The 13,923-nt window shown below is 42.6% G+C and overlaps 1 protein-coding gene across 2 annotated transcripts in view; it reads left to right on the top strand.

The window, feature by feature from the left end:
- The first annotated feature begins 7,967 nt into the window (after nt 1-7,967).
- The window catches only part of LOC132398272 (MICOS complex subunit Mic27-like), a 65,622-nt gene continuing 59,666 nt past the window's right edge, over nt 7,968-13,923 (top strand). The window contains exon 1 of one of the 2 annotated variants that reach the window (XM_059977442.1): nt 7,968-8,104. In XM_059977442.1, coding sequence (XP_059833425.1) covers nt 8,018-8,104 — 87 coding nt within the window. In that variant the 5' untranslated portion in view covers nt 7,968-8,017. Of the gene's footprint in view, nt 8,105-8,156; nt 8,380-13,923 lie in introns of those variants that run through there. The other variant, XM_059977443.1, reaches the window with a different exon arrangement.

Raw genomic sequence — 13,923 nt, 5'->3', positions numbered from 1 at the left:
GAGGCAGTGGCCTGAAAAGTGAGGGAAGTGTGAGAATCACTCACCAGGACAGGCAGAAGCCACTTCAGCACCCTTTCACTCTGATCTGACTGTTGGGCATATAATAGAGCTGGTAAAGTCAGCATCCAGGTCAGACAAATAGTTGGCAGCAGCCTCTATTGCCAGTGGTGATGATTCATGGATGTACCAAAAGGTTTTATAGGGAGCGGCAATGCAATATCTTAGTGGACAAAGGGTCTTCAGTATTGCTAAATGATCTACCCTTGCCAATGACTGGAGAGTTGGCTTACCTTACTAGCGCAGGGAATGAAACAGTGAGGGCTGAGAGAAGTAAGCCTCAGGTTCTTGTGAATGAGGGAGTGCTGTGGGCGTGCTCAAGGCAGGCACTAGCATAGATTCAGGAAAAGGAGAAATAACATGAACAGCAAACTGTGTGATCCCCAGAGCAGACAATATGGCTCACAGAAAGACTGCAGGCCCAAGCAGAGGCCAAAACAATGATTGTGAATCATCCCAGGAGGTCCCAAGTGTAGAGGCAAAACACAGTGAAACACTGTTAGAAGTAGTGCAGCTGCCAGCAGAGGTAGCAGCAATTAAAATAGACACACCAGAAAGGGGAGAGTAAGCGCAGAAAGAAATTGAGTATGCAGATCATAGAGCAAGGAGAACAGAAGATGGGCTGACAGAAATTGGAAGTGTGGAGGAAGAAACTACTAGTCTAACTTAGTAAGACTATATGGAGATGTGAAGAGCCACTGTAACCAGGATTGAGCAAAACAACAGCAACATATTGCTGATCAGTGAAAGCCAGCAAGAGAGAAGATAGTCCTCTAAGTCATGGTAAGGGTGCTGCCTGAAAGTGCAGGTTTTGCTCCCAGTTGGGTAGGACCACAGGTGGTTCTCTAGTCAAATGACACTTGTATCTGTGAACTCACACAAAATGCTGGTGGAACACAGCAGGCCAGGCAGCATCTATAGGGAGAAACACTGTCGACGTCTCGACCCGAAATATCGACAGTGCTTCTCCCGATAGATGCTGCCTGGCCTGCTGTGTTCCACCAGCATTTTGTGTGTGTTGTTTGAATTTCCAGCATCTGCAGATTTCCTCGTGTTTGACTCATATCTATGTACAGACTCAGCGAGGCATCTACTGGAAACACTGTACTCGGGCTAAACCGTATGACTCACCTTCTTGTTGCCCTCACAGACAGAACAAGGAATCAATCTACCCATTTACAGACAAGAGACCAAAACGTCAACTGTCCTCTTTTCCCAGATGACGCCTGGCCTGCTGAGTTCCTCCAGCATTCTGTGTGTGTTGCCAGCCATAACAGAGAGTCTAAGCGATGAACAGCAGCCTACTGTGTCACATCTGACCACACCTGATGGAAATAGACCCACAGATGAAAGAGAATATAAGTGCAAATGCAGAAGACAGAGACAGTGTGTGGCAGTAAGCCATGAATAAAGGTTTAAGTGATGGTAACTTTACTTTGTAATGATGGCTGGTTCTTGGAGGTAGATGATTAGTCGTATAGTTCAGAAAAATAAAATTTTGGAAAAAATAGATGGGAAGGGATCTGAGTTAAAGCAAGAGACATCAAGTTCCACAACCACAATGGCAAAGCAGACCAAGAAAGAGAAAAGAAATCGCACACAGTGATGGAAGGCAGCCACCTCAGCTGATACAGGATTGAACGCAAATGAGATGGGCACTTTGGGTGGGAGTGACAATGGGGCAAGATCCTTGCAGCTATTCAAATAGAAACAATCCCAAATGCTCATATAGATTGATCAAAAAGATTGGCTGTCAAGATCATTCTGCCGATCTTCTGTCCTAGAATGGAATATAAACAGTTGCATGTGAACCTGAAGCAAAGTCACCTTGCTGTGACCCTGCCCGCTGAGTAATTACTGACAGCCACTACTGATAGTTCTAGCTATCTGAGACTGAAAGGGCGAAGAGGATGTGACCAAATGTCTTGAACAATTTACTGCCACCTCTGTGCAGTATTGTAGATAGCCAATTAGGAATGTTAGATAGTGTAGACGTAGGTACACATGGGTATATGATAGGTTAGTAACTAGGGAAGAGATCTGAAGTGAAGGTCATTTATGCTTCCCTACTTAATCAGATCCTCCTTAAAATTTTGCCTCCTGGGACAGATCTCTGTCCAGAGGCCAAGAGAATGTTAGGGAGTATTCTGGAGTTATGTGAATATAACATATATTAATTTAATTTAAATACGAACCAGGTTTCAGTTCTTATCGTAAATGTAACTAAGTCAGGAAGCTTGCAATTAGTCTTCAGTTTTCATTGTAAATTGCAAGCAGTAAATTGAAGTTAAAACCCACACACTAAGGGATATGGTTTATAAAATGGTGATTATGAAATATTTGCATATGCATGAGCCAAATGCTAAAACAATGGGATTATGTTAATTGACTTGCATCAATGCAGGCAACATAGGTTAAGTTATTTGCTCCATTATGACTCAGTTCAAGCTGTCAGACCAGACAGATAGAGTCACAGAGAAGTAAAGCACAGAAACAGGCCCTTTGACTCATCTAGTCTGTGTCGAAACCATTTAGACTGCCTACTCCCATCGACCTGCACTGTGATCATGGCCCTCCATCCCCTACCATCCACATACCTATCCAAACTTCTAAACATTGAAACCAAGCTTGCAGGCATCACTTGTGCTGGGAGCTCATTCCACAATCTCACGATCCTCTGACTGAAGGCGTTTCCTCTTACGTTCTCCTTAAACATCTCACCTTTTACCCTTAACCCATGTCCTTTGGGTGTAGTCCCACCCAACCTCAGTGGAAAAAGCCTGCTTGCATTTGTCCTATCTATACCCCTCATTATTATGTGTACCTCTATCAAATCTCCCCTCAATCTTCAATGTTCCAAGGAATAAAGTCCTAGCCCATTCAATCTTTCCTTATAACAGGTCCTCAAGACCTGGCAACATTCTTGCAACTCTTTTCTACACTTTTTCAATCTTTCCTATAGGTAGGTGACCAAAACTGCACACTATACTCCAAATTAGACATCACCATTGTCTTATACACCTTCAGCATCCCATTTCCTGCAAATCAAACATTGTCACAGGAACAGGTAATCAATAGTTTTTGTGTACTTACCATACTTGTGTTCTTACAGATAGACCTGACAACATTAATTTTTGGGGTATCTGGGATTTCCGTCCCCCAGAAGCTTGTAGGCTATTTGTATGAATTACTTTGTGATAAAGGCATTTGAATATTCAAGGTGTCTGTCACTGTAGAAATGTAACTTTAAGGAACCATGATCAACCCAAAATATTGAAGGGAACATTATCATTGTAACTACTGAAATAGTAATGTTACCTCTAATCTTAAGGGTATAAAAATGTGATGTTCTTTTGGGTTTGTGAGCCTCTACTGCTGCCTGGTTCTTGTGCTGAATAAAGACCTTCTATATCACCAGCTTCAATGTCTCTCCAGTGACTTCGATCACAGTCACAACATGGAGCATCACTGGTGAGGCTAATTGTGGCAAGGTGTTGCTGCCTATCCTTATTGATTGCAGTCTGTTGGTAGGGAGACGTTGAGTCCAGGTCCAAGAGACTGGAAATGAGTATTGAAGGGTAACTTAGTGAGGATCAAAACTCATTTAGGGCAAGAATCCATAGTGTCACCAGAAGTCGACGACAACTTGTTGGCACTTAACAACAAATGTCCAGATGCTCCAGAGATGAGTATAGGGCCAGGGAGTTGGTCGTTGCTGTGAGACGAGTTAATTGAAGTCTCTTAAAGCACTTCCTGATTGTGCATGTTAAAGTGGCGGGGCAGTAGTCATTTAGGAACATTATCTGGTTTTGCTTTGGTACTGAGATGTTAGTGGTTTTCTCAAAGGAGGTGGAAACCTCAGATTGAATTAAAGAGAGGTTAAAAATATTTAGAGTACTGCTGTCGGGATACTGATCTGTGCAGGATCTAAGGCCATGGCCTGGGACACTATCCAAGCCAGATGCTTTTCATAGGTTCATTCTTTACATCTGCAATGGTGACTGGGGGCTCAGATGTACTGGAGGCTGTTGGAGTGGGTGGTGATATTCCAATCTCCTTCTGTTCAGAATGTGTATAAAATGCACTAAGCTCATTAGGAAGAGATGCTCTGTCGTTGGCAATGCTGTCTGATTTCTACTGTAGTCTATTGTAGCATGTAAGCCCTTCCAGAAGTGATGGCTGGTCTTGAATTCGACATTGGACTGCTATTGCCTCTTGGCATTCCTGACAGACTTGTAGAGGTTGTATCTCAAATTCTTGCAAAGGCCAGTGACATTTGATTTGAATGCTGCAGTCCAAGACTTCAGCAGAGAGTGGATCTCCTGGTTTTTCCATGGTTTCTGGTTTGGGAACACGTGGATTGTCTTCTTTGGCACACAGTTCCCAACACATTAGTTGATAAAGTCCATGATGGTAGTGACGTACTCATCTCAGCTGGCTGCTGAGTCTTTAAATATGGACCAGTCTACTGGCTCAAAGCAGTTATGCATAAGCTCATCCACATCCTCAGACCAGCACTGAAGGACTTTCTGTACTGGATCCTCACGTTTCAGCTTCTGTTTGTGTGCAGGCAGAAGGAAAACAGCCTTTGGCATGTTTTCAAAGTCAATTTGTTATTGAAGTGTATATACGTTAGCATATACAGCCCTGAGATTTGTTTTTTGCAGTATATACAGTAACTCTAAGAAATATAACAGAATCAATGAAAAACCACACCCAACATGACATTTACCCAAAATGTGGATAAAGAGTGGGTCAATCGGCACCTTTACTGGTTGGTTATTTATTTATTGATTTTGTGATTCTGTGCGGAGTGGAACCTTCTGGACCTTCGAGCCACGCCACCGCAGCAACTCCCAACAAACCTAATTAACCCTAAACTAATCATGGAACAATTTTTGCAATGACCAGAGGACCCACAGAAAACACATGCATTCAATGGGGAGGATGCACAGAATAGTGCCAGGATTGAACTCTAAACTCTGAAACGCCCTCTTATGTAATAGCATCTTCTGCTGCTCTTTTTGTATTGCTTGTCTTATAGAAACTGTTGGCTCCAGTGATTTACTGTTTGGATCTCTATTGAAGGGTCCTGCGTTATGCCATGTCTGGAGAGCTGCCTTGTGGAGATCAGAGACAAGAACCCGAAAAAGACCAAGAGCACAAGCTGAATTGTGGAAAAAACAAAGATGAAACATGGAGCCATGAACGTGGGGATTATTGTTGCTGTTTTTTTCTGTAGGGAAAGTGGTCATGGATTCTAGGCTCTTCAAGTTTTGTTTCTTTTACCTTTTCATGTGTATTTCATGGCTATCTGGAGAAAGCAAATATCAGACTTCTATTGTACATGCATAATTTGACAATAAAATTAGCCTTGTACCTTGAACTCCTTGTAGAATGATGACCAAATTGAACTCTGAAATCTGGAATGCCCTGAGCTGTAATACCCACCACACTAATGCGACGCCCATGATGGTTGTGTCACAATGCTCAAGGGCGTTTGGGCCTCTGGTAGGACAGGATGATGTTGATAACAAACTCTTAAAGCTGGCCTGGTTAATGTCATTTGCAAAGCTGCCATATGGTCCATTGAGAAGCCCTCAGCTTGTATGGCACAGCCAGGTGAAGCAGGTGGAGCGTGTTTCAGTGGGAAATAGCTCACAGCAGATCCTCATCCCTTTGCTATGTCAGTCTTGCTCTCATTTCATCAACTTTGCTCTCAGTGGTCTGGACATTAGACATTAGACAATAGGTGCAGAAGTAGACCATTCAGCCCTTCGAGCCTGTACCACCATTCTGAGATCATGGCTGATCATCTACTATCAATACCCAGTTCCTGCCTTGTCCCCATATCCCTTGATTCCCCTATCCATAAGATACCTATCTAGCTCCTTCTTGAAAGCATCTGGAGAATTGGCCTCCACTATCTTCCGAGGCAGTGCATTCCAGACCCCCACAACTCTCTGGGAGAAGGAGGTTTTCCTTAACTCTGTCCTAAATGACCTACCCCTTATTCTCAAATCATACCCTCTGGTACTGGACTCTCCCAGCATCTGGAACATATTTCCTGCCTCTATCTTGTCCAATCCCTTAATAATCTTATATGTTGCAATCAGATCCCCTCTCAATCTCCTTAATTCCAGCGTGTATAAGCCCAGTCTCTCTAACCTCTCTGCGTAAGACGGTCCGGACATCCCAGGAATTAACCTTGTGAATCTACACTGCACTTCCTCTACAGCCAGGATGTCCTTCCTTAACCCTGGAGACCAAAACTGTACACAATACTCCAGGTGTGGTCTCACCAGGGCCCTGTACAAATGCAAAAGGATTTCCTTGCTCTTGTACTCAATTCCCTTTGTTATAAAGGCCAACACTCCATTAGCCTTCTTCACTGCCTGCTGCACTTGCTCATTCACCTTCAGTGACTGATGTATTTGAATTAGCCAGTAGTATGTTGGGGGGGGGGGAGCTTGAACCCACACTGTTCCAGCCTCACCTGCAGCCCAGCCCACATACCACACTTCTGAGATAAAAGGCTACATCTGGTCAGTCCTGGAGTGGAGCTACTGCACTGGAAGGTTAAGTGACTCCTAAGGACACACCTGGAATGGATTCATCTGGACTGGATGGGAAGTGATATCCTCTGGGCAGATCTGAAATAGCTGGAGTAGTTCAACTGATCTATACAGCAAGTTGCTGTTCCTGTTTTAAAGTTCCAAAGCAGAGTGGGCTGCTCCATAACCTGAAAGTGTTCAGGTATAGCATTGACATTGGGGCTTTTCAAGAAAGTTTTGAAAATATCGTAAGAACGTTTCTTCTATGCTCTTGGTAACAATGGCTGTGAGAGTGTTCAGGGTGGCTCGTCCTGACGAAGGGTCTCGGCCCGAAACGTTGACAGTGCTTCTCCTTATAGATGCCGCCTGGCCTGCTGTGTTCCACCAGCATTTTGTGTGTGTTGTTTGAATTTCCAGCGTCTGCAGATTTCCTCGTGTTCGCCTGTTATTTATTTATTTAGAGATACAGTGCGGAATAGGCCCTTCCAGCTGATTTGTATTTTCCTGAGTGGGGGTGACATTGTGCAGTAGCAGTTCATTAGTGGGGAGGAGCAACCATGGATTTTTACACAGCTTATTTAAGATCCATCCTCTCCCAACACCTCTGTGAATGATTGGCCTCTGAATGCACACATCTGCAAAACAATGAAGAGAGGTCACATTGGATCAGGATTGATTGCAACAGTTTACCAAATATTCTGTGAATTAGGTCTATTCCAGCAGCAACCTGCTAGATAAGGAGGCACAACGTTAGAAGCAGCACATCAAATCAGGCAGCATCTATGGTGGGGGGAATAAACAGTCAATATTTCAGCCGAAACCCTTCATCAGGACTGAAAAGGAAAATGGCAGAGAAGGTGAGGGGAGGGGAAAAGTACAAACTGGCAGATGATAGGCGAAGGGAAGGCAGGTGAGTGGAAGAGGGAGTGAATTAAGAAGCTGTGAGGTGATAGGTGGAAGAAATGAAGGGCTGAAGAAGGAAGTTTAGAAAGTGGACAATGGAAGGAAGGGAAAATGGGGAACCAGCGGGAGCTGATGGGAAGGAATGAAAGGAAAGCCAAAATGGGGAATGGAAGAGTGGGGAGTAATTACCAAAAGTTACTAAACTTCTGGTTATTACTCCCTCCTTCTCTCTTTTACAGCTTCATTCACAGAAGAGTTGGAAAGGTCGGACTTTTACAAAATGCCTACAAAGCCAAGCTTTCACCTGCTAGTTGTACTCGCCCCTCAACATCTTATTCTGGTTTTTGCCCTCTTCCTTTCCTGTCCTGATTAAACCTCTTGTGTTTTAACATTAGCGGAAGGAGAGGTTGCGAAGAGGGCGTAACTTGCTTGTTTCCGATCTGCAGAGGGAATTGAATTCACTGTAAACCCAAGAAGGAGCCCTCATTGCCAGCCCGCCGGTAATGGCTTCAGAGCCCGGACTGCCAGTGCGCATGTCAATCGGCGCTCGGCTCTCTCCGGCTCCGGAGCTCGTCGTTATGGCGTTTCAGGTGAGCGGCGCTGCTTCGGCCCAGGTGTTGACTTGGGGGTGGAGAGAGACCCGGAACCTTCCAGACGGTGCAGGGTGAGGGCGTTGGCGGCCTGAGGCCCCGGTGCTTTGCCGCGAAACCTCGTACCGTGTGTTCGGTCCCCGATGGCGCGGCTTTGGGCTGAGTGCAGGCCGATGCCACGGTGATCGCCCGCCTCTGGTCGCAAAGAGCTGAACTTGTTAGATTGTTGCTGTTTGATCTTTAGCTCCCACATCTTCAGCATGAAATGTACCCAGGTGATTCTCAGAAATGCTGTCATAGTTTTGGGCGCGGAGGTACTGGGATAGGAGGTTAAAAACTTGGCCAAAGAGCTGGATTATGAGAAGTGTCTTAGTGGAGAATGAATACTAGTTTTGTATTCCAAAGTTTAGGGTATTTTTTTAAAATTTCTAATATTTCTAAACAAAAGCATGATGTTAATGGGTCTCGGCCCGAAACGTCGACAGCGCTTCTCCCTATAGGTGCTGCCTAGCCTACTGTGTTCTACCAGCATTTTGTGTGTGTTGATGTTAATGTTGCCCTTACTTAACATGTAACTATATTATAGAGTTGCAGAGTAAACTCTGGAAAAAGTTATTTGGAAGGGTAATGATAATGATATAATTACTTTTAGCATTTGAACAACTATCACCATATCCACAAAATAAATAAAAGTAAAGTCTCAACTTTTTAAAACATATCAATTTGTGTGACTGTCACAATAGCACTTAATGAGGAAAAATACAATGCAGTTAGACTGGCTTTAACAGCTTTTGTAGAGGCAAATACTTGTTTTATTTGTCTACTTGCACTTATTTTGTATAACACTATATTCTGCATTCTGTTTCTGTTTTCTCTTTGTACTACCTCTATGTATTTAGTGACTATCTGGATGACGTAAACAAAAGTTTTTCACTTCAATCAATACGTATGACAATAATAAACCAGTTATGAGCTAACCTGAAAAATAATAGTAGGCCTTTTGGCCCCTCAAGCTGCACCATTTTTTTTCTATTTGTATTAATTATTTTTCTATATTGAAATCTATGAATTTGACTTTGATTGTAATCGTTGACTTGGCCTCTGTAGCCCTATAGGGTAGAGAACTTCAAATACCATTCTCTCTGATGGTTTATGTTTACTTCAGTCTTAAATGACTGCTCCTTATTTTGAAACTGATCTTTATTTCTACGCTGTAGACAACCTGAGTGTGGCTTCATCTTGACAGTAGAGGAGGCCTATCCCCATTTCTGTTCTGACATGTCAGTCCATGGCCTCCTTTTCTACCACAATGAGGCCACTCTAAGGATGACCTCATATTTTGTCTAGGTTGCCTCCAGCCTGATTGCATGAATATTGATTTCTCCTTCTGGTAATTTTTTTCCCCCTACTCCTTACCTCCTCTCACCTGCCTATCACATTCCCCTCGCACCCCTCCTTCATTTTCTCCTCTGGTCCACTCTGTTCTCCCCTCCTATCAGTTTTCTTCTTCTCCATCTCTTTATCTTTCCACCCACCTGGTTTCACCTATCACCTAGCTTGTCCTCCTTATGCTCTTCCATCTTTCCCATTCCTTTCCAGTTTTGATAAAGGTCTTGGCCCAAAATGTTGATTGTTTATTCATTTCTGTATATGCTGTCTGACCTGTTGAGTTCCTCCTGCATTTTCAGGGGTCTGACCTTCTAAACTAGGCTTCATTGAAGGCTTTGCTGCAGAATATATAGACAATGCTCACTGCCCTGCTCTCATTAATCCTCATGGTTATCTCTTACAAAGACTGAGTTCTGGGATAGTTTTCAATGCAGAAAGCTATTCTGACCATCCCTAATAAGATGCTGGTAGACCTTGTCCTTCAAAATCCCCTTTAGTAGCTTTCTCACCACTGCTATCAGCTCACTGGCCTGTAGTCCTCTAACTTGTCTTTGCTGCCTTTCTTTAATTATGGTTTTACATTAGCTACCTTCTAGTTTTCTGGGGCTCCACTTGTGGCTAAAGATGTATGTTTCTTTGTTTTGGTCTCCATGATTTCTTCCTGACTTTCCCACAAGGTCCAAGGGTGCACTGAGTCGGACCCAGGGCATTTATCCATCTGAATGTGCTTTAAGACTGGCAATACCTCTTCTGGTTATATGTAATCATTTTTCCACATTGAGTTGGCCATAACATGGTAGATGAGTGCACTTAGCTTGCCTGTGACACCACGAATTATTTTTCATTCTCATTGTTACTCACATTCCCACTTAGTTGCATGCTATCAGAAAACTTGGAAATATTACATTTGTCCCTTCAGCTAAATCATTGATCTAGCTTTTAAATACTTGGAGCCCAATCACTCATGCCAATGGTAATCCACTAGTGATAGCATGCCAGTGTGAGAAGGACTTATTTTTTTAATCTATGCTTGTGTATTATCTACAGATACTTTTCTATTTATCTTTAGTTGAAACTTTATTAAAGATCTTCTGAAAACCCAAGTACACCAGTCACAGATTTATTCAACTAAATATTAGAGAAACACTGCAATCAATCTGCTAGTCCTGACGAAGGGTCTCGGCCCGAAACGTCGACATTGCTTCTCCCTATAGATGCTGCCTGGCATGCTGTGTTCCACCAGCATTTTGTGTCTGTTGTTGAATCAATCTGCTATGATTCTTTTTCAGAAATCTACATTGATAATCTTTGATCTTTAAATATCATGGTATCACGTGCTTTATAATTGATTCTAGCATTTTCCTTACTAATGTCAGCCTTATATTTCCCTCGTCATTATTAACTAGGGGATAATATTTACTTCCTCCTCAATCTGCGGGAACCATTCTAGACCGTAGAACTTTGTAACCCAAGCTGTAGCCAGCTCTTTCCTAAATTCTGGTGTACAGATTATCAGGTCCTTGGTGTTTAGCAGTTTTCAACCCCTTCAATTTCTACTTTCCTACCCTTTTATTTAAAAATTGCTGTGGACTGTAAGTTCTCCAGTATTTCTGGGTTTTTTTATACAAACGTTTGTATTTTATATGAAGGTGGATATTAAGTGCTTTTAATCTCCATCCCACCTTCGCCTGCTCTCAAAGCCTACCAGAGTGATCTGGGAGTGGGGTCTCTGAGCAAGTGATCTTGCAAGATTTGGGGTAGTTTCATGTGGTTGTGGGATTGAACCTGATTTTGAAATGTAAAGTTGCATCTGTGCCCAAGATTTGTGTTTCTTTTTGCACTTTTGAATTCTAACTTCATATGAAAGACTTCATGTCATGCATCTTTAGCTATTCTTTCTCTTATGTGAAATGTTCTACTCCAGTACTTTTATTTAGACATTAATTGTCAGCTTTAAGCTTTAATATATGATGCACGAAGTTCTATTTCTATCAAGTCTGGTGAACTTTTCAAAGCATCAAAATGCAACATCTTAAGTCATCCTTGTGGGTGAGGCAGTTCTGCATATTTGAGTCCATCATGGTCATTTATTGCATCCGGTGCTCCTGGAGTAGCCTTCTGTACTTCCATGAGGTCTGACACAGATGAAGGGATTACTTTGATAATTGCCATCTGTCTGTCTGCCATATCATCTGGAATCCCCCAGAGGCCTACTGTTTTCATTCCACTTCCCATTCCCAAACTGTCTATGGCTTCTTTTGCTGCCAAGTTGAGACTAGATGCAGATTGAGGAACAGCATTTCATATTCTGTCTTGGTATTTCTAACTTAACAGCATGAACATTGCTTTCTCTGTCTTCTGGTAACCATTTCCATCTGTCTATATTTTTCCCCTTATCCCACTGATTCTTGTCATCCCATCTCTCTCCCCTCCTCTGCCTTCTCCATACGCCCATCATCCATACATTCCTCCCATCAGATCCTGTCATCACCTCCTTTCTTTTATGGGTCACTGTCTTCTCTAATCAGATTCTAGTTTTTTCATTCCTTTGTCACTTCCTCCTATCACCTCCCAGCTTCTTCCATCATTTCCACTTTCCCTCTTCCCTCACCTAGATCTACCTGTCACCCACCACCTCTTGGTCCATACCTTCCCTTCATCTTTTGATATTTCCAGTCCTAATGAAGGGTCTCAACCAAAATGTCAGTTGGCCATTACGTCTCTTTAGATGCTGCTTGATTTGCTATGTACCTCTAGCGTTTTTGTTTGTTGCTGAAACATCCACTGTCTTGGATATGTATGTGCCTCTGTTTGAAAAATCTAAATTTTGTAATTTTCTATACTGCTGTAATTATACCACCATAAGATATAAGAGTAGAATTATGCCACTTGGCCCTCTGACCAATCAAGAACTTATCAATCTCTGCTTTAAATATACTCAATGACTTGGTCTCCACAGTGGTCTGTGGCATTGAATTTCATGATTGACAAGCTTCTGGCTAAAGATATTCCTCCTCAACTCTGTTCTAAATGGCTGTTGGTTGCGTGAATGAAATCACCGGAGAGAGTAGATAGAAAGCAGCTTCTGCATTTGACAAAACAAGATACAACAGGCAACATACAGAGACGCTTTCGGTGGAAAGGTCTGCTGGCCCAACGTGGGGCTCGATATTTATTTACAAAGCACAAAGGACGAATCCATATTTTACAAAGTATAGATAATGCTTTCTTTGAAACTACATGCAAACTTCATACCTTCTGGTTCACATCCACCCCACAGACGCCAGCATCGTCTGTGGACTGGAATTCACAGCTTTTAGGAGATGCATTTTTCCAAATTAAATTCACAATACATTATCAAGGAACAGAAGACTGGTAGCCAAAGCCATTTCCTAAATGTAAATACAGTCGGCCCTCCTTATCCACGGTGGACTGGTTCCGAGAACACCCGTGGATACCAAAAAGCGTGGATGCTCAAGTCCCTGATTTTACCTGTCCTAGTCCGGTGGTCTTTAGGCCCCAGCGGAGCCCCGGACTTTATTTAACATGTCTCAGTGCAGATGGACATTAGGACTTGGCTGTGCAGCTCTGAATCTGCAGTGTTTCTGTTCATGAAAATAATCACGATTGAAAATAAGGTGGAAGTAATAAAGCGATCGGAAAGAGGTGAAACGCCATCGGTCATTGGAAAGGCGTTAGGCTACAGTCGGCCAACAATCGGAACAATTTTAATGGAGCATGGGAAAGGCCCTGTCCCAATGAAAGCTACAATTATTACTAAGCAATGCAGTGGTTTAATTATTGAAATACGTGTGTTTCTTAAGTGTTTTATATGCATAGAAAGGTACTATATGTATATGTACTATATACCAAGAAAAACTTTTGACTAACTGACACTATTATTACTGGATGTACCTGTTCCGACTTCAAGACAGACTCAGGAATGAAACTGATTCTTAACCCAGGGACTGCTTGTACTTTTAAGTCATTTCAAGATTATTTACAATACCTAATACAATGTAAGTGCTATGTAAATAGTTGTTATACTGTATTGTTTAGGGAATATTGACAAGAAAAAATAGTCTCTACATGCTCAAACAACGAGCGCTGGAGAGAGAACTTCCGGGTTTTCCCAGTCTATGGTTGGTTGAATCCGCACATGCGGAATCTGCGGATAAGGAGGGCCGACTATAACCTAAACCCAAGTATCATTCCAGCTGTCCCTCCTCTTGGTCCTCCTGGACAAAAATAAATTTGTACAAAGAAAGGCCAACTTAGGAGGATCTACTCAAATAGGGCAGCAAAAACACCCTGCCTCAAAATTGCCCCCCAATTTTGTGTGCCTCAATATCTACCCTAGCATTCCCTAATTGTTACCTACCAAATGTTAAGCAGAGAGGTTGTTCCAGAAATTTGAGGAAATCTTTAGA

The sequence above is a fragment of the Hypanus sabinus genome, chromosome 8, assembly GCF_030144855.1.
Source record: "Hypanus sabinus isolate sHypSab1 chromosome 8, sHypSab1.hap1, whole genome shotgun sequence".
Taxonomy (NCBI): Eukaryota; Metazoa; Chordata; class Chondrichthyes; order Myliobatiformes; family Dasyatidae; genus Hypanus; species Hypanus sabinus.
Note: the sequence above shows the minus strand (reverse complement) of the source record. Positions and strands in the feature narration are given on the sequence as shown.